Raw genomic sequence first — 17,838 nt, 5'->3', positions numbered from 1 at the left:
TGGTTTATCCCATCCTTCTGAAGGAGTAGCACTCAGAAACCCTTTCAGAGCCTTTCCATAGAGGGGGAAATCCTTCTGCTGCGTGCATCTCCTGCAGGGAGAGTGCTCCAGCTGTAGGGCTTTGATGAGGTTAAACATTAATTAAATCAAACCACAAGAAAATAATTACACACATGCATCCATCAGGCTGACTTGTCACTACCCAGAAACAAAGTTGGATGCAAACTCCATCAGCGGAACTGTCACGATGCCGTTACGAGGAAATGAATGCATCCCAAATGGACAATTTCATTTAGGGGGAGGAAAAAACAACTCTCATGGATTGCAATGGATTAATGAGGCAAAGGGTTTATGTTTGCAACTGGATGGAAAATGTAAACATCCCGACTTGTGGTATCATCCTTTACCCTGAAGGGCTGTTTGCACTCCAGCCACTTGCCTGCCGGAGGCACAGGTAACCACAGGCTGTAAAAACAAAACCTCCAGCACAAGAAGCCAGGGAATGGGCAGGGAAAGGCATGGATAGCTCAGCAACAGCACCCAGCCACCACCTCTACAAGCAAAACGATATTTAAATTAAGAGGGAAAGAGGATGGATGGGATGGGGCTGTGCAGAGCGAGATCTCAACTGGAGACATTGGGACTACCTGGCTTCTTGGGGATTTCTGAGGACTGAGAGCTTAAAATCTCTTTTTTAGGGTGTGATGGTGAGGGATCCCCGTGGTTGGGGACACTGGGAGTCAGAGTCCCCTCCTGAAGCCTGTGGGGTTCGTTCTGCCTCAGGTTCCTCATCCCTCACAGACTCTGGGTACAAAGCAATCGCATTTTCTCAAACTGAGGAAACTAGGGGGGAGAGACGGAGAGACACCAAGGGTGCTTTTGTCACTGACTTTCCCATGGTCACTAATAGGCAGAGGAACCCTAGGGAGGTAGAAAATTGGGTGGGGGTGTCTCCAGAGACTGGGGACAAGCCAGGCTGGCTCAGGGCCACCCTCTGCTCCCACTCAGCCAGAGGCTCTGCCTGCAGCTGGGCACTGTGTCTCCTCCTAAGCTCAGCTGCAAGGATTAACTGACTTGTTCCATTAGTGACCAAAAAGCCTCTTACCTCCAGTTCTAAAATGAAATAAAAACACACCAAAAACAAAACAAAACAAACAAACAAACAAAAACAAAAACAAAAAAAAAGAGGCTGGAGCAGGGAAACAGGGAAACTTTCCCTGACAGTCCCCATGGACCTCAGAGCACCCACACTAAAATCCAGAGACACGTATTTGAATAACTACTAGAAAACAAACCAAATAATTTAAACCAGTTAAAGAGTCAGAACATTTTCTTTACACTAAATAAATAATTTATGGACAGAGCTATAATAAAAAAAAGCCCTCTCCAGGCCTGTATCACAGGAAAACATATCAGGAATAAATGATCACATTTCAGACTCATAAATAAATGAAAAACAAAACTAACACTAAACAGAAAGGAAAGTATTGCCTTCCCAGCTCCCAGAGCTGACACAAAGACCCTCAGCGCACTGGGCAAATCATAGCCAAGGGACCTTCATCCCCAGCATCCCTGAAGGGATCTGTTATCTCCTCCTCCTCCAGAGATGGAGAACTGGACCCAAACCCTTGGCACAGCCTTTTGTGTGGTACAGCCTTTAGATCCATGAATGCTGTGCTCCCGCTGTCTTTGCAGCTCCTAAAGCCCCCAAGCACAGGGAAAGCAGAAAGAAGAGATGTCCCAATGATGTGAGTGACAGCCAAAATGAATTTCACCCCTTCATGAAACTAAAGCCTGTCAAGAAACTGTTTCATTGTGTGCAGCTGACAGGGACTCTGGGCTTGCAGCAGGATCCCTTGGAGGGGACACGATGTGACACAACTCACAAGCACCTCCACCAGCCCACCCAGAGGATGCTATGTGGGGTTTGTCCCTCTCTCACCCCACCACAGAGGAGCTCTGGTGTCCCCACGCTCAGCAGTGAGGGTGAGGAGGTTCCCACCTTCCTCCCCAGCCAAGCTCCTCTGGCCATGGCTGATGCCTTGGAGTGGCTACTTAGAACAGAGGTGAGACAACATTAAGACAATAAAAGTAGGTATTTATTAAAGGCCTTCAGTAGATAGACCTTGGGCAGTCAAAGCCTCCCAGAGGCTGCACCCAAGCTGGACAATGGTCATGATTTTTTTCAGACAGAAATAAGTTTGGTCTATTTGCATATCAGGGGTTAATTCTCCAATTACAGCTTCAGGTAATGAAGTCATTTACCCCCAATATACCCACAATTCCTTTTTGTTTATATTTTTTGTGCTCTGAGATAGAGGGTGCCCTTGGTTCTTGTGGAGACTGATGGACATGCCAGCCCTCTCCCTTGGAGAGGTATCCCTTGAATGGGCTAAGTTCTTCTCAAACTCTCACGGACTGAGCAATGCTCCAGGGGCATGGTGAGTTCCCAGCATGCTTTGGAACCCCATGTAGATTTGTTGGGACCGATTGGTTTTTCCCCTTTGTACCACCCCTGCTTTTGCCCATAAAAACTCAGGTTTCTGCCCTGTTCAGGAGGGAGCTGATATCACTGGCATCCTTCACAGGGTGCTGGAATAAAGGCTACCTCTGTGGAACAGCTATTCCGTGCTCCTGTCTCTTTATCCCTGTGTTGGCCAGGGTACACCTCACAAGGCAGAGCTGAAATCACTGTGAGGAGCTGAGCTCTCTGCCCCTTGCTGAGGTTACCCGGCAGCTGAAGGACTGCCTGAGACTCCCAGAAAGTTGTCTCTTGTGGGATCTCTCTCTGGGAAGGTTGAGGTGTCCAGGTTGAGCCATCAGACCCCCAGTTGGCCGCCTCTACAGGTTCTCAGGCTTAACAGGATTGCTTTGTCTGACCAAAATGTGAAGACAGTAAACTAACACTTGTCGCCCTGTTCTTTTGAAAGTTTTAAAGTTCTTTTAAAAGTTCTCTATGCCTTCTGATGTTTATATATTTCTACTGGAGTTTCTCACACTGTTCATGTAAATAATGATTGTTTTGCATTCTTCTTTGTGGCAGGAGAGAATTGATGGACTGTTGGTTTGACCAGTGTGGTTGGAGAGGTGGCAATTTCACCCTCCAATCCACTGCCACTTTTGGAATTCTATATATTGCGAGGTCAGGAATAAACTTCCTCTCTTTTCCCTCTTTTGCATCTAGCGTGAACATGTGAGTTATTTTGTGTCGTAGCGCGACAAACATTTCATAGGGAGTTTAGATTTACACACAAATGCAGTACAGGATTTGTAAAATATAAAAGCTCAAATCCTAAGGCACCGTGGCCACGTACCTCGGGGCCGGCTGCGGCGTTTCCGTCTGCCCACGGAGGTGCTGCGCAGCGCGGGCTGCAGCTGCCCGATCTCGATGGGCGTGTTGGTGCGGAAGCTCTCCTTGAACTTCTGCATCAGCGACTCCACCGTCTCCTGCGTCACCTCGGCAGCTGCAACACCAGCAAAGGGCCTGTGGTTACAAAACAGCTGGGCCACCATGTCCCCACTGCCCAGGAAAACCTTTCCTTGTGTAAGCCGGATTTCAGTCTTGGCAGGAGCTCTGCCAAGAACCTCTGACTTCACCCGCAGGGACCCATCCCGCACGTTTCAGATCTTACCACAGCCACCCATACTAAAAATTGGGAGTTTACAGAAATTGTGTGTTCCACACTGCTTTCCAGCATTTTGGATTATTCCTTGCCTCTCCCCGATGTGCACTTGGAAGTGTCATGCCTTTATCCAGCCTGAAACGTTCAAATCATACAGGGCACTGAGCTGGCTTTGGGTCAGGCTTAACTCTACACCAGAAGCTCAGAATTGTACCCCAACCTTGGCAGTCTTTTAGAGCAGCAAGAACTCCCCAACAGGCAAGTTTGGGATTATTGGGAGGGCTGGGGTGGGAGTCAGGAAAAGAGCAGCTGGTCCAGGAATGCTCTGAGCTGCAGCAGGATTCCTTAGGGTCTCCCAGAGGCTGCACTCACCTGCTGGGATGCAGCACCTGAGGTCAGGAAACAAGTTCCTGCAATGCCCCATGGCACGTGTCACATCATGCTGATATCTAAGCAACTCCTCTCCTTGCTCTCACACATCCTCAACTCAGTAATGCCAAAAAAATTTCCCAGAACTTCTGATGAAGCTCTCCACCTTCACAAAGGGCAGCAACAGGAAATCTTGAAACCACTCACAAAAAGCAAAGATGAAATTTGGGATCAAAAGGCCTGTCCTGCAGGACACAGAGGTCTCCCAGGTTCAACACAGGTTTGGCCTCTGTCAGCTCCTTAAATAAACTCATTAGCAGAATATAACCACTCTCCTATCTCAATCTCCAGAGTCACAAAGTCCCCTCCATGAGCTCCAGAAGCTCCCCCTGCCCTCAGCATGGCTATGTCGAGATGGCAGGGAGGGATGCCAGGTCCTAGAGCCACCACATATCCCACTTGGAGAAAGGATAAGTGAGCAACCTGGAGCTCCCAGCCTGCCAGGAGTTATGATGTATTAGCCCATCACATCTCCTGCATCCAGAGACATCAGATGTGTATGATGCTCTTCAGGCACTCGGAAAGCTCAGGGTGCTGAACTGCTTTGCACCACGGACACCAATTCCCTTCCCAGTGTGGTGCAGGGAATTTAGAGTTGGAACAGAAGCTGGCCATGCAGGATGAGGCATTTGGAATTCTAGACAAGGATTTCACCTAAACACGGAGTCTGCAGCAGACTGTCCAACATCCAGCCATGCTGTGGGGAGCAGAGAGCCCTCAGCACCCAGTGCCACACCAGAAGCAGGTTCCCTTCCTTCTTCCTAAATCCCACATGTAGGCACACGGTGTGTGGTCACTGGGATGGGGCTGTGTGTGACACACGGTGTGTGGTCACTGGCAGTGGGGCTGTGTGCGACACACGGTGTGTGGTCACTGGCAGTGGGGCTGTGTGTGGCACACGGTGTGTGGTCACTGGCGGTGGGGCTGTGTGTGACACACGGTGTGTGGTCACTGGGATGGGGCTGTGTGTCACACACGGTGTGTGGTCACTGGCAGTGGGGCTGTGTGTGACACACGGTGTGTGGTCACTGGCAGTGGGGCTGTGTGTGACACACGGTGTGTGGTCACTGGCAGTGGGGCTGTGTGTGACACACGGTGTGTGGTCACTGGCGGTGGGGCTGTGTGTGACACACGGTGTGTGGTCACTGGCGGTGGGGCTGTGTGTGACACACGGTTTGTGGTCACTGGCAGTGGGGCTGTGGCCCAGCCCCATCCCCAGCGGGCCCAGCTGTGAAAAGCAGGTGAGCAGCACTGACAGCAATGAGCCATGGAGTGCCCAGGTGTGCTGAGCAACCACCAAAGGGAGCAGAGGGCACACAGGGGCAATGCATGAGCGTGAGGGTATAAAAGGTTGGGCTAAAGAACAAGGAGGGTGGGCACTTAAAGCCTTTTGGTGTGGTAAGGTGTTACTGTGTATGGGTTGAAGCTTTCTGAAATTGTATGATGATACTCTCAAATGTGGTGTATGCTGTAACACCCACAGGTGGTGAGGTAATGTCCTCAGCCTCCCCAGGGTGCTTTTGTACCCCTCTGGGCTGCAGAGATGGTTCTGAACTCTGCCAGGGCCGTTGGGAGAGGGAGAACCAGAGTGGCTCGGGAGGGGATCCCTCAAGCCAGTGCTGCTGTGCTGGGAGACAGAGGGAGAGCATCTACCCAGGCAACAGAGAAACAGGGATCAAACCCCCTGCCTGAGTTAAGTGGCAGCAGTGGGAACCATTTTGGAAAGCTCCAGAAAGGGAGGGAGCTAAGGGACCAGCTGTGTAATGTCTTTGCATTTTCCAGTGCCAGGCTCCCCCAGGAGCCACAGATCAGGGACAGAGCTCCCCAAAGCCCCCAACATTTGTGGCAGGCACAGCTGAATCCTGCAGTGCCAGATGCCCCAGCAGGCAGCATCACATCAGGAAAAAAATATATCCAGAGCAGGGAAAGGTCTCCAAAGAGCATCCAGTCCCATCCCCACAGCACATATCCCCCCTGAGGTGCCAGGGAAGGATGCTGTGGCAGCACTGGGGTGGCTCAGCCTCCCATTGCCATGTTCATGGGGGGAAGCCTGACCCTGCAGCTCCCTTGCCCAGCAGAGTGTGTGGCAGGGCCTCCCCTGAAGAGATGGAGAGTTACCCAGACCTTGGGGCTGTGTGATACAGGACTTGTGGAGGTGGAGCAGGGAGCTCTGGAGTGGCTTGCACAGCTGAGGCTTATTTACCAAAAGGAGGCCAGCAGGAGAGCACAGAGGGAGGAGGAGGGGACCATGCCTTCAGTGAGGTCACAGCAGCCTCATGGCCCCTGCTTGGCTGATGGAACTGTGGGGACTGTACCCATCTGGCCACCTCGCTGGCACAGCCATCCTGAGGCAGCTGCTCCCACACCTGTCAGAGAGCAAACACCAAGAGGGGGGCAGTGGGGAGAGAAGGGGGTCCCTCACCACCAGCTGTTTGGGATGATGCTACAAATACTGCAGGAACTGGGAGCAAAGGGCTGGTGCAGCTCACTGCTCTGCACAGTGCCAGCACATTGTTGGCTTCTCTGTGTCCCTAAGCTCAGGGGTTTGGAGAAATGGAGAAAGGAAATGGGAAAGGGAAGCAGGAGGGAGGAGAGAAAAGTAAAGAAGGGGAAGTAAAGGAAAAAAAGGAAAGGGAAAGAAAAAAAAATAAAGGCAAAGAAGGGAAAATGAAAAATTAGAAAATACCCTTATTGACACAAACTCAGCAGAGTTTGGCTTGGGTGGATAGCATAGAAAAAACCCTCAGTGACAAATGAAAGATAGCAGAGCTTCAACTGTGTGAGCATGAGGGGTGAAGGATGAAGGGACAGCCCTTCATGCACTGCCAGCAGTGCCAAAATGGACAGAGAAGAGACCACTGCACCATAACAGAATGAGACAGCACTCGCTGGGGCTGGTCATCACATCCACGAGAGAGACAGGCCACTGCAAACCAAACTGCCCTCTGGGCCTCCCCACAGCAGCTCTTGGAGGTTCCAACTGGTCAGAAAAGGATGGGAAGAAGCCCTACTGTGGGGTAGACAGTGTCTTTAATAACTTGCTTTAAGTACAGGCCAGCCCTGAACTGGTCAGGCAGTTGGATTAGCTGATCCTTGTAGATCACCTCCAACTGAACTAGTCTATTCCACACAACCCTGCAAGCCCTCCTGGACTGCCTGTGCCAAACACAGGCTCAGCCAGCAGCTCCTGGCACCTCCACAGCTCCCACATGCTGCTCCCCAGCACGACACAGCCACGTCAGCAGTGCCCAGGCACCAGCTCCTCCCAGTGCTGGCCGAACACGACACATTCCAGAGGCATCAGGACTGTCCTCCCCTTGAGCAGAGAGTGCCAAACGCCTTCTCTCCCCTCCCCAGCTTCCAGGATAAATCCACCAGGGCTACTGAGCTCACAGCTTTGTCACCTTCGTGCTGAGAGATTCTCCAGCCTGGCAGAGGTGGTGAGCTCCACCCCGAGGTTTGGCACAAGGCCATGATCTCCATCTCCCCCCAGGAGCAGGAGAATCACGAGGCTCTCCAGCCCCCACAAAATCAGTTTCCCTCTCTGGCAGCACTTTAAGGACACAGCTGAAGGTCACTCTACCTTTGCAAAGCACAGCACACATTCCTGACAAACACCTCCCTCCTGTCCACCCCCATATTCTATTTGAAAAGCGATTTGCTCTCCTTATGGCTCCCCTATTCTTTTGCACGTCTCCCACAAAACAATTCCTACCCAGAGCCATTCTCTCCTCCTTCCTTTCTGCTGGCACAAATTGCAGTGGGAAAATATGTTGTTTGGCTTAAAAATTACTACAACAACAACAACAAAAAAAGTAGTCATCAGCTGAACAATATGAGCAATGTTTGGGTAAAAATCCGTTGCAATGGAGATGGGAAGCAGCAGCATTCATTCGAGCACAGCCAGCAGAGCTGCACCCTCCCAGACACGCTGGATGGGTACAGGGGGCTGTTCTTAGAACTCAGAAAAAAGCTCTCAGATTTGCTGAGGTGTTTTAGTCTTCAGACATGGCCTTGAGGACCCCAGTGGAGCAGCTTCTCCCCAAACCAGGCTCAAACCTCGTGGTGCCATTGGGTGGTAGGGAGCTGGACAGTCCTACAGCTTGGGTTTTGCATCTTATTAAAACAGAACTGTGAGGTTTATGGTCTGCAAAGGTGCCAGCTTCCCTGAGCCTCAAAGTCTTTGGTGTCTGGCTTAAAGGTTCTTTTCCTGGAGCCACAGCCATCCGTGCTCTCCTCACACAACACCTGCACTCCCACAGCTGCAGGAGGACGACTGGCAAGGCAACAGCAGCTTCTATCAGAACTCCCCACACGAGGTATGGACTAAAACATATTTTTATAAAATACAGGTTTTTATGCATCTAGTTTTCCCATTTCTCTCTTTGATTTCTGGCTGTCAGAAGGCAAGTTATTGATCCCTCAGTATTAACAGTGGTCACAACACTCCCAGAGTTTCAGGGAGAGCACTAACTCCAGAGCATCTCAAGAGCTGCTCCACAGAGCATTTTGCAACAAGACAAACTCAAACAAGGATTAAATGGAAGAAGTTTGTGTGCAATTAGAAGCCAAGGTCAATGGGGTTTCTACCTCCTGACCTGCATGGTCACGTGGAGGATGCAGCCCCCTCACCTCAGGCTGGCTCTTCTCAAAGACTCTCCTGCCCTTTCACTGACTACTTCCAGTATTTTTCATATCTGCTTTTTCTAGGCACAGGGCAGGGGACTCTCCTGGGAACCACTGACGTGGGCTCTAAAGGTCTAATACATCATCACGTCCCTAACACACCATGGGAACACCAGGAAAGTGCCAGTGTAATAATGTTATAATTGTTTCCTCCAAATCAACTCCCTGATATTCAGTAAGCTCATTTTGATGTTTCTGGATCAATATTTTAGAAATTTCTGTTCCACAAAGTATTTCAAGGAATTGACTTTCTGATCCTATTTTGGAACAAGCATAAATTTCACAATACTGGAAGTTTTCCACATGGTGGAAACCCTGATTTCTCACCAGCTCTAAATAATGGGTGTTTGTTGCTTTTCGAAGCATGAAATAACTAACGGTGTTTGTTCTGAGACTGGGATGTGGACTGATTTTCAACAGTGCCACCCTGAAGGTACCGAGCTCCACAAAGCACAGAGCTTTAGTAGCATAAAATTAGGTAATTACACTGATGCTGATGTGATGACAGTGGATTGTACAGATTTGTACAACAGCTTCGCACGTACTCGGAGGAAAACGCATCTGGGGAGCCACATCCTGCCACAGAGCAAGGGGATATGGCAAAGGCAGGAGAAACACTGGGAACTCCACCTCTCTGCGTGTTTCTCCAGCCACCAAACCTCTCCCGAGCAGGAGAGCCTGTCCCCTTTGGTCCCCTGATCTCCAGCAGTCCATGTCAAGTGCCACATGCGGCCACTGTGTCCAAGAAACACAGGGAAGATGCTGGTTGCATTCCACAACCAACTCAGGATGTATATATCTGTTTTATTTAAATACATACATATAAATATATCTCCATATATATACTTTTATTTAAATGTATATCTCTATATATGGATATATACAAAAAACATCAAAAGCAGGGATGAAGGAGGATCTCCAAAAAGTTCTTTTACGAAGTGGGGCTCTCACCCACAGCAACAGAGGGAGAGAGGAACCCAGGAGCATTTTGAAAACAGCCTTTTTCTATGTCGACTTTTTCTTTCTTCTCCCTCCTGGCCCTTTTTGTTGAGTTTTAAAATAGAGACTGTATACATTTTTTTAGCACAGCTATTAATATATAGTTATTAATACACAGCTATTAATACATTAATAGATTATTATATACATTAATAAATCTGTCACTATAAAAATAGATCTTTATACGCAAAAGTCTGATTTCAATTGCAAATTGGAGGGGGAGGGAAGCAGAAGAAGAGATAAAGTTTTATTCAAGATGTCTCCTTTGAAGGAAACTGAACAAATGTACTTTCCTCCTTCATATATTCATGAGATGACTGCTTCCCTACCCCGTTCTCCACCACCCTCAGCTCCGGGCTCAGAGCCAGCACAGCCCTTATCTGGTATGAGGCAGGGGAAAAAAAAAAGTCCTGATAGGATCAGAAGTTTTCAGTAGTTTAACAAATCTGGGAAAAAGTCTCCATTGGGTTCTAATAAAGCTTTAGGAGTGTGATGGGCAAGGGGATGCTGGGAAAGGCTGGTGTGCAGTGAGGGGGTGGAGAACAGCATGCTGCAGTGGGGACAGGGACCCCAGGGCACCCCAAAACCCATCTGGACATGCACCCACTCTTTGCTTTTCGCCTTTATTGCCAAGCTTTGCCATTTCCCCCATCTGCAGAGAGCAGGAGAGAACATCAGCAGCTCCCACGCTCGCTGCAGCTGGGTGGGCAGGAGCTGGCAGGACCCCCATCCCACTGGGAAGGGACGGGCAGAGCCGGAGCCCACGGCAGCACCCACCCGGCACCGGCTGCCCTGACCCTGCTTCATCCTTTCTCCAGGCACGGCACTCAGTCACTTCCCAGCTAATTGCCTCCACTCATGTGTGCAAACTCGCCGTTTACCGGAAAATGTCACGGAATGTTAATTTCATTCGGAATGTGCTTCCATGTTTTTATGATGGGAAATGAATAAGCATTGTATTAATAGCATAATTTCCAACTCCAGCCGCAGCCGTGGCCCCATGGATGGAGGCTGTGAGTTACTCATCACCCTGCACCTTCCCTTCCTCTCCAGCTCCCTCCTTTCCCTCCCTCCAGCTCCCCCCACTTCTCCTGTTGGTAATTAAGATAATGCAATGTAATTATAAACATATTAGGGAGGATCAAATGCTGAAGAGCGCGGTCTGACAGTCCCGCCTCTGCCTGGAGAGCACCTCCTGAAACATGATGGGGCCCTGCACTCCTGGGGCTGCTCCAGCTGCTCCTTCCCAGGGGCTGTTTCTGGCCCTTAGCTCTTCAACGAGGCAAATACTTTCTAGCACACCCCTTCCCTAGCATGTACAGGGCATTCATTTCTCTATTCCATTTGTCCTGCAAGGAAAAACCTTGGTGGTGGAGTGCTGCCCCATCTCCCCCCACCCCAGCACTGAGGAGGTCCAGTCCAACAGAGACTCCATTTCCCATTTTTTCAGCTCTAATAAAACCCTTAACTTAGGGTTTTTTATGAGACATCATAACTTTTTTGCTTAGGCAGCGAGCAGAGAGGATGAAGGAAGATGGGCAGACCCTCAGTATCAGCTAATGCTCCTCAAGTTATCAAATAATTGAAAAGTTAAATAAGAACCCTCTGGAGGATGCTTCCCGATTTGGTGCTAATGGGCACACAGAACAGTTGGGGCTAATGATGCATGGAGGAGAGACAGTGGCTCGAGAGCACAGTGCTGACCTCCAGCTCCCTCCCTCCACCACACAGCTCCTGCAGCTCCACAGAGCCAGAGGAGACACTGCCCCATGGAGCCAGCTGGGGCAGGGACTCACTGAGGGCAGAAAAAAGTCCCATCCCTGTCTGTCTGAGAAGCCACTGCTGGGGGACGAACCTGGGGGCAGCAGAACTTTGGCATCTGTCAAGTGAGTGTGAGCAAGTGCCAGCACCCCAAAGGATGGACGTGGGCAGGACAGGGCTCCAGGAACAGCCACAGCTGGCCAATATGGGTGGAAAATGTGGCACAGTGGCCCCTGGCCAGTCTCCACCACTCTGCAACTCCATGCTCAGCAGCATGGTGCAGAATTAACTTTTTAGTTAGAAAATACATTTCTTTTACCCAGTGGACAAAGTGACATTTTTCACAGTACTGACAATGCTGTGCCATGTGCCAGGATGAATGAAGGAGCGATGCCAACCCAGAGAAGAAGGACAAATTACCAAAGTCTCTCAATGTGGCCAGGAGCTTCAGCTCCAAACGCAGCACCAAGAGGACCAACAACCTCCAGCACTGGGCAGCACACGGGTGGAGGCAGCAGGCAGCAGAGAATGAGCTGAGAGTTGGTTTGCTGGCTCAGGAGAAGACCTGGGAACACCCAGAAAGCCCAGGATATCAAAACCAAACCTATTCCAAGTCCCACAGGTAAAGAAGTGAGGCTGAGCACTGCCACACTCACAGGATCCAGTGGGAGAGTCGCAGCAAACGCCATAACTCAGCGGGACCGTCAGAAAGGATTGATTTGAAGCACCTTGTTAATAAGTTTCCTCTCCCACTGGTCCTTCAGGGAGGTCAGTGCCTAATGATAAATGGGGCTGGAAGGTGCCTGCAGACCCAGTATCAGCACAGGTGCCCAGCCTCAATCCATCTTCCTTAGGAGCCGGCTGACAAAACCGTCTCGGTGCCGTAGCCAGGTAAAACACAACTGATGGGAAGAGGACATGCAAACAGAGTGAAAAGGTGGTGCTGCAGCTGCCCTCCCTGCTCCCTTCCCCATAAAACCCAAAGTCTGGGATGGAATGATGGGGGAAATCTCCACATACTGACTGGTGGAGCCACAATGCCACTAAAAAACCAAGGAGAAAAAGGGCAAAGTGCTGTGGTCTAAGACAAGCCCATCACTCATTCAGGTGACAGGATCCAGAACAGCTTCAGCCCTGAGCCCCACATCCCAAGGGCTGAGTGCTAACCAGCATCTATGCACTTCCAGTAGAAATGGGGAACATTGTGGGATTGTTCTCCTTCATCCCACATCCTCTTCTGATCAGTCTGACTTCAGAAACCAGTGGCAGGCTTTCACTCCATGCTGATACCATGGAAGCAGCATCCCTGGAAGGGTCAGGCTGGACAGAGCCTGGAGCAACCTGGTCTAGTGGAAGATGAACCTGCCCGTGGCAGAGGGTTGGAACCAGAAGGTCTTTTAGGTTTCTTTCAACCCAAACCCTTCCAGGATTCTGTGACAGCCCCGGTCAGAGCTGAAGCTCTCCCAGGTCCTCTGCATTGTACACAAGATGCAACCCAGCCAAGAAACTCAGGAGAGGCAAGGACACCTGAGATGCCCCAAGGCAAGTAAACAAGCATCATATTATTTTTTTAGATCTTCCATCAGGGAAAAAAAAAAAAAAAAAAAAAAAAGAGAAAAAGAGTCATCTTGAAGCTAATCTTGGTCAACAACTGTCCCACAGCCCAGCTACACCTTTAAATAATGTAGTGCTTTATCAAACATTCATAGTGATGCACAAAGTGATGAACAATGTGTGCCTGGCATTTATATAAATATAGTTCCTGATGGCTTATTTTCCTTGGACAGCCAACACTTCACAGCTTATCTTCTGTGAGCTTGTGATTTTGCCTGGATGGAAAACACTTCGGACACCTGGGGAATCAGGACTACTGCACATGAAACTGCCATGACATCCCCACTGGGCATCTGCAGCCCCACAAAACCCCACAAAAATCCTCATTCAAGAGCTGCTGCTGACTTGAGGAGCCAGAAGTCACCCAGCTGTGGCTGGAAGAGGGGGCAACGAAGGGTATTTCTTCAACCTGGGATGTTGTGAAGTGTCAGGGTGAGACCAGTCCAAGCTTTGCAAAGCAGGAGGACTTCATAAATCCAGCATCCCTTCAGGATGCTCAGCAAAATCCTGGCATAATAAACTACCCTGTTTCTGTTCCAGTCCCTATGGCACCATTCAAAGCCACTTTTCCAACTGCTTCCCTCCTATGTCTCATTAAATTAATGAGCAGGTTGTAGCAAAGAGAGGGGAGAAAAACATGAAAACTTATCAGGAGCCCACCCCACCAGCATCTTCTCCACAGCAACAGTTGCCATGAGCCACGAAGAGCCCTGGCTGACCCTAGGCATTTAAAACTTAATTAGTCATTAAGCATGGGCCACAAAACCCATGAGCCACGGGCTGCAGGACCAGAAGAAAGCCCCAAACCCCAGGAGCTTCCCTGTCCCTTGTGTGCCTTTCTCAGGGGCAGGAGTATGTTGGATATGGCGCTTGTGGGAGCGATGTCCTGAGTGTGCTCCCACACATCCATGGTGCTGCTTTGATCCACTTCCTTGGGGGTGTAAGGGACAGGGACCGTGTCCCACAGCCCCACCATTCCCTCCCCCCACACTGGGGGGGACAACCCAGATTTGGGGTGGAGGTAACCATTCCAATGGGATGATCACAACAAACCTAAAACTCCAGCCTGGCAGCTCTCCATTGAGATCTCCAAAGACAGTTAATACATTAATATATTAATTATGACTGTGTTTATCTCTGCAAAGCACAGCTTTTCCCTGGCAGGTCAGGACATTTTCAAATCCACACTGAAGCCTGAGCTGGCATCACCACAGAACCAAAGACCCAATGGCACGGCTGGTGTAACCTCTCTAACTGGGGCACTCATTCCCTTCATTAATACATTCAATTCAGTTACAATTGAACATGCTGGGCTTGAAAACAGCTTAAATGTCTTTATTAACTAGAGACACTGCCTAAGCATGTCTGGAAGTGCCTTCCTGAATTAGGAGCCAATTCCTGCCCTGTTGAACCCCCACCTTGTTTTTTTCTTTTCATTTCTTTAAGACTGAAAGTTGCAGCTGTTTTTTTTTGTTTTTTTTTTTTTTTTTTCCAGACAGGACTATAGGACTGCAAAAAACCACTTTTCACTGGCAAGCTATGAGAATACACATTTTCAAAGGTCTCTATAAATTACAGAAGGAGTTGGCTGGGATTAGAGCTGGGAAAAGCTGATCACGTACAGAGAGGGTCATGATCCCATCAGGTCACTGGAAAGAAGAGCCCCAAGACACATCAGATGCTGGCCTGACGCAGTGTCCCATTTTAGCCTCCAGCCCCAGCAAACGTGAAGCCATCACTTTATTTATTAAAGGCTCAGAAAGCCTCTGGTTAATGCTGGGAATCAGGGTGGAACTGCAGCTGACTCCTCGAGCCAACAGCAGCAGCAGACGGTGGCTCTAAGCCCCAGCACAGGCACCAGGGATGCCACACCCTGGCACAGCCATGAGCCCAGCCAGGCACCAGTGCCCCCTCGGGGACACCAAGGACATCATTATCAGGCCAGACATCTAGCTCCTGTTGCCTGAGTGCTCTCCCTTGTCCAGCATGGAGAGCAGCACCATCACCTGTCCATTGTGAGGGTGTCACCCCCAACTCACACCCATCTCTAAATCTCATCTCCAAGACACTGCAGAGCTCAGGTGTTTGCAATGAATGGCAGCTCTAGGGAACAGCTTGACTCCCTGCCCTCCTCTTGCACAGCTCAGCCCCCAAAATGTCCCTTTCCACAGTCCCAACACCCTGCCCTCCAGCAGAGCTGTGCCTTACCTCTCCCCGGAGGAGACTCCACTGGCAGGAAAAACAATTCTGAGACGTGGCCACCAGAACAGCTACTGCAGTGCTGGTGGGGGGCACAGGAAGCTCTCTTGTCATCATCAGGATCTTTCCCCTGCTTTTTGCTGTTACTTCAAAGCCATTTGTCTCCCCTGCCTAAATCCCTTCTCCCACAGTTCTCCTGGGCTGCGCCACCCAGAGCAGCTTGGCTTGGAGGCTGGGGGGCCACAAGCCCTGACATCAGCAGTTCCCAATATTTCCTTATGCTGCCCTGCCTGCTGTCTGGCTGGTCTCCCTCTGCAACCCCCAGATGAGGGCTGGACCATTAAATGACATGACCAGGGCTGTCAGAGCAGCCAGTGGCAGAGTGGAGCTGGATCCACATCCCCAGGTGCACTCTAGGAGCCAGAACATCTTTCAGGAATGCTCAAAAGCATCTCACTACCGCTGCTGAGAAAAGCATCCATGGATTAAGTAAGAGAAACTTCAGAGGTTTACCTGAGCCAACACAGCAGGGGAGAAGTAAGTCCAGGAGAGGAATTCAAGATGAGTGCCCAACCACACCTTTGATATGCCCATGGTATTAATCATTGGAACCATCAGTAATAAGTCCTGTCTCCTGTCTAGACTTGGAGGCCATACCCAGACTGCAGAGCCTGTGAAGCCAGCACAAAGGCCTGCTTGAAATGTTCTTTTTTTGAACATGAAAGAAACTGAGAAATAAAGATGGGTCCTTTGTTGCAGGAGTGGAATTGCAGATAGTCGATTTTCAAGTCTGATTTCTCCTCAGTTTTCACCAGGTAAAAGTTATATTTCTTGCTGATCCTTAGGAGATTTGGTTTGGCAAAATCTCTCTGAGGAACTTGTGGGTAATCCCAGCCTGAGGTTGCTGGACTTTACCTTTGTTTACCAACTCCATCACTGTGTATCCAGTGCATCCCAGACAGGGATGCAGCAGTGCTACCTTCAATAGACTGGGGCCCAAAGTCCCTCAAAACAGGACTTGATGGACAAAAGCAAAGGGCTCCTGCTGCTGTAGGATGAAGCTGTGTCTGTGAGGATGAGACCTGTGTATATTAAATGAGAAAAGCACGTGAGGAATTCCCAAAGGGATGGAGCTTGAGGCCATCTGCTTGGGAAAAGCAGGAGAGCAGAACTCATGAGGAGCATGGACTGGAAACTCCACAGTGAAGTGAGGACAGAGGCGGTGAGGAAGTGACAACACCTGTACAAATGTACCCAAATTCCCATAATCACTGAACCCCAGGTACATACTGGGGCTGAGTTCAGAGAGGGAGGGTCTCCCCAGCAAAGACCAAGAGCCCGGAAACTGCACCCCACACCAGCAGACCCCACTTGGCACCATGCACACCCACTGAGCACAAAACCCTAGAGACCTTTTAATTGCCAGAGAGTACCCAAACCCACAAGGAGACAGAATAGCCCCCGCTCCATCCCAGCTCAAGGGATCCTGCTGGATAATTAGGACAGCCTGGCTATTGCTTCCTGCCTCGCTCCATTTCATTTTATTATTAAAAAAAAAAAAAAAAAAAAAAAAAAAACAAAAAAAACCACAACTTTTCTACTTTTCTTCCTCAACTGCCTTGGATTTTTCTCCTGTCGAAATTCATCTGGGCTCTGTACAATGTCACCAGGTCAGCTTGTGCTCCTGCTGCAATTCTAATTTTGTCAGCTTTACATTTTCTAGGCAGTTGGGAGATTTTTCTTTCTTTGCTGCTTTTTTTTTCCCCCAAGTCAAAAATGATTTTGCATAACAGTAATAACGTTAATGGCCTTGCACAGTGCATCCAGATTACAACTGCAGCTAGGGAGAAATAAACATCTCATCTTTGCCCTGCTGTTTATCTCCCCACAGCAGAGCCTGGTATCAGGTCAGAACCTGTAATTTCATTAACTTTATCACTCAGACACGCTTGTTGCTAGATGTCATTATTCAGCACATCACTCCTGTGTTTTGTTTGTGCTGGGATTCACTTCAGATGCTCTGGCACCACACGGGAGCATCCCTCCCATCCACATCACTGCCTGAGCTGGGGAGGAAAGTTTGGCTTGCTGAGCTGTGATCTGCAAAACATTTGTGCTGCTCGGGCCTCCTGGGCAGGGACTGCATGGAGCAGAGCCATCCAGAGCAATTCCCTGCCTGATTCCCTGACTAGATACATCCAGAATTGGTGAATTAAAAAAACCCCACAGTCTTCCTCACAGAAAGAAAACCTGACCCAACAGACACCAAGCGTGGGGTGTGCAAATCCCCAGTGATGGGAAGGGCACAACCCAGCGCCTGCAATTCAGTCAGTGCCCAGCACAGGGGGGAAGCTGCAGCACAGGCAGGTGGAGAGTGAGCAGAACTGCTCCAGCTCCACTGGATTTGCCATCCCTGGTAATTAATGCTGGGAAGTGACACTTGAAAGAGCCTCTGCTGACAGCCCCTGCGACGATAGCGTTTGGAGCCTGCTGACAAGTCCCAGCTGATGCCTTATCACAAGGCAGC

The 17,838-nt window shown here is 49.7% G+C and overlaps 1 protein-coding gene across 1 annotated transcript in view; it reads right to left on the bottom strand.

Annotated features, from left to right (window-relative positions):
* Positions 1–17,838, bottom strand: part of ASTN2 (astrotactin 2) — a 320,188-nt gene that overhangs the window by 220,175 nt on the left and 82,175 nt on the right. Inside the window, exon 4 of the mRNA XM_053996162.1 lies at positions 3,315–3,464. Within this exon, the coding sequence (XP_053852137.1) occupies positions 3,315–3,464 (150 nt within the window). The remainder of the gene's footprint in view (positions 1–3,314; positions 3,465–17,838) is intronic.

The sequence above is a fragment of the Vidua macroura genome, chromosome 21 (genome assembly GCF_024509145.1).
Source record: "Vidua macroura isolate BioBank_ID:100142 chromosome 21, ASM2450914v1, whole genome shotgun sequence".
NCBI lineage: Eukaryota > Metazoa > Chordata > Aves > Passeriformes > Viduidae > Vidua > Vidua macroura.
This window is presented reverse-complemented; position numbering and strand designations above follow the sequence as displayed.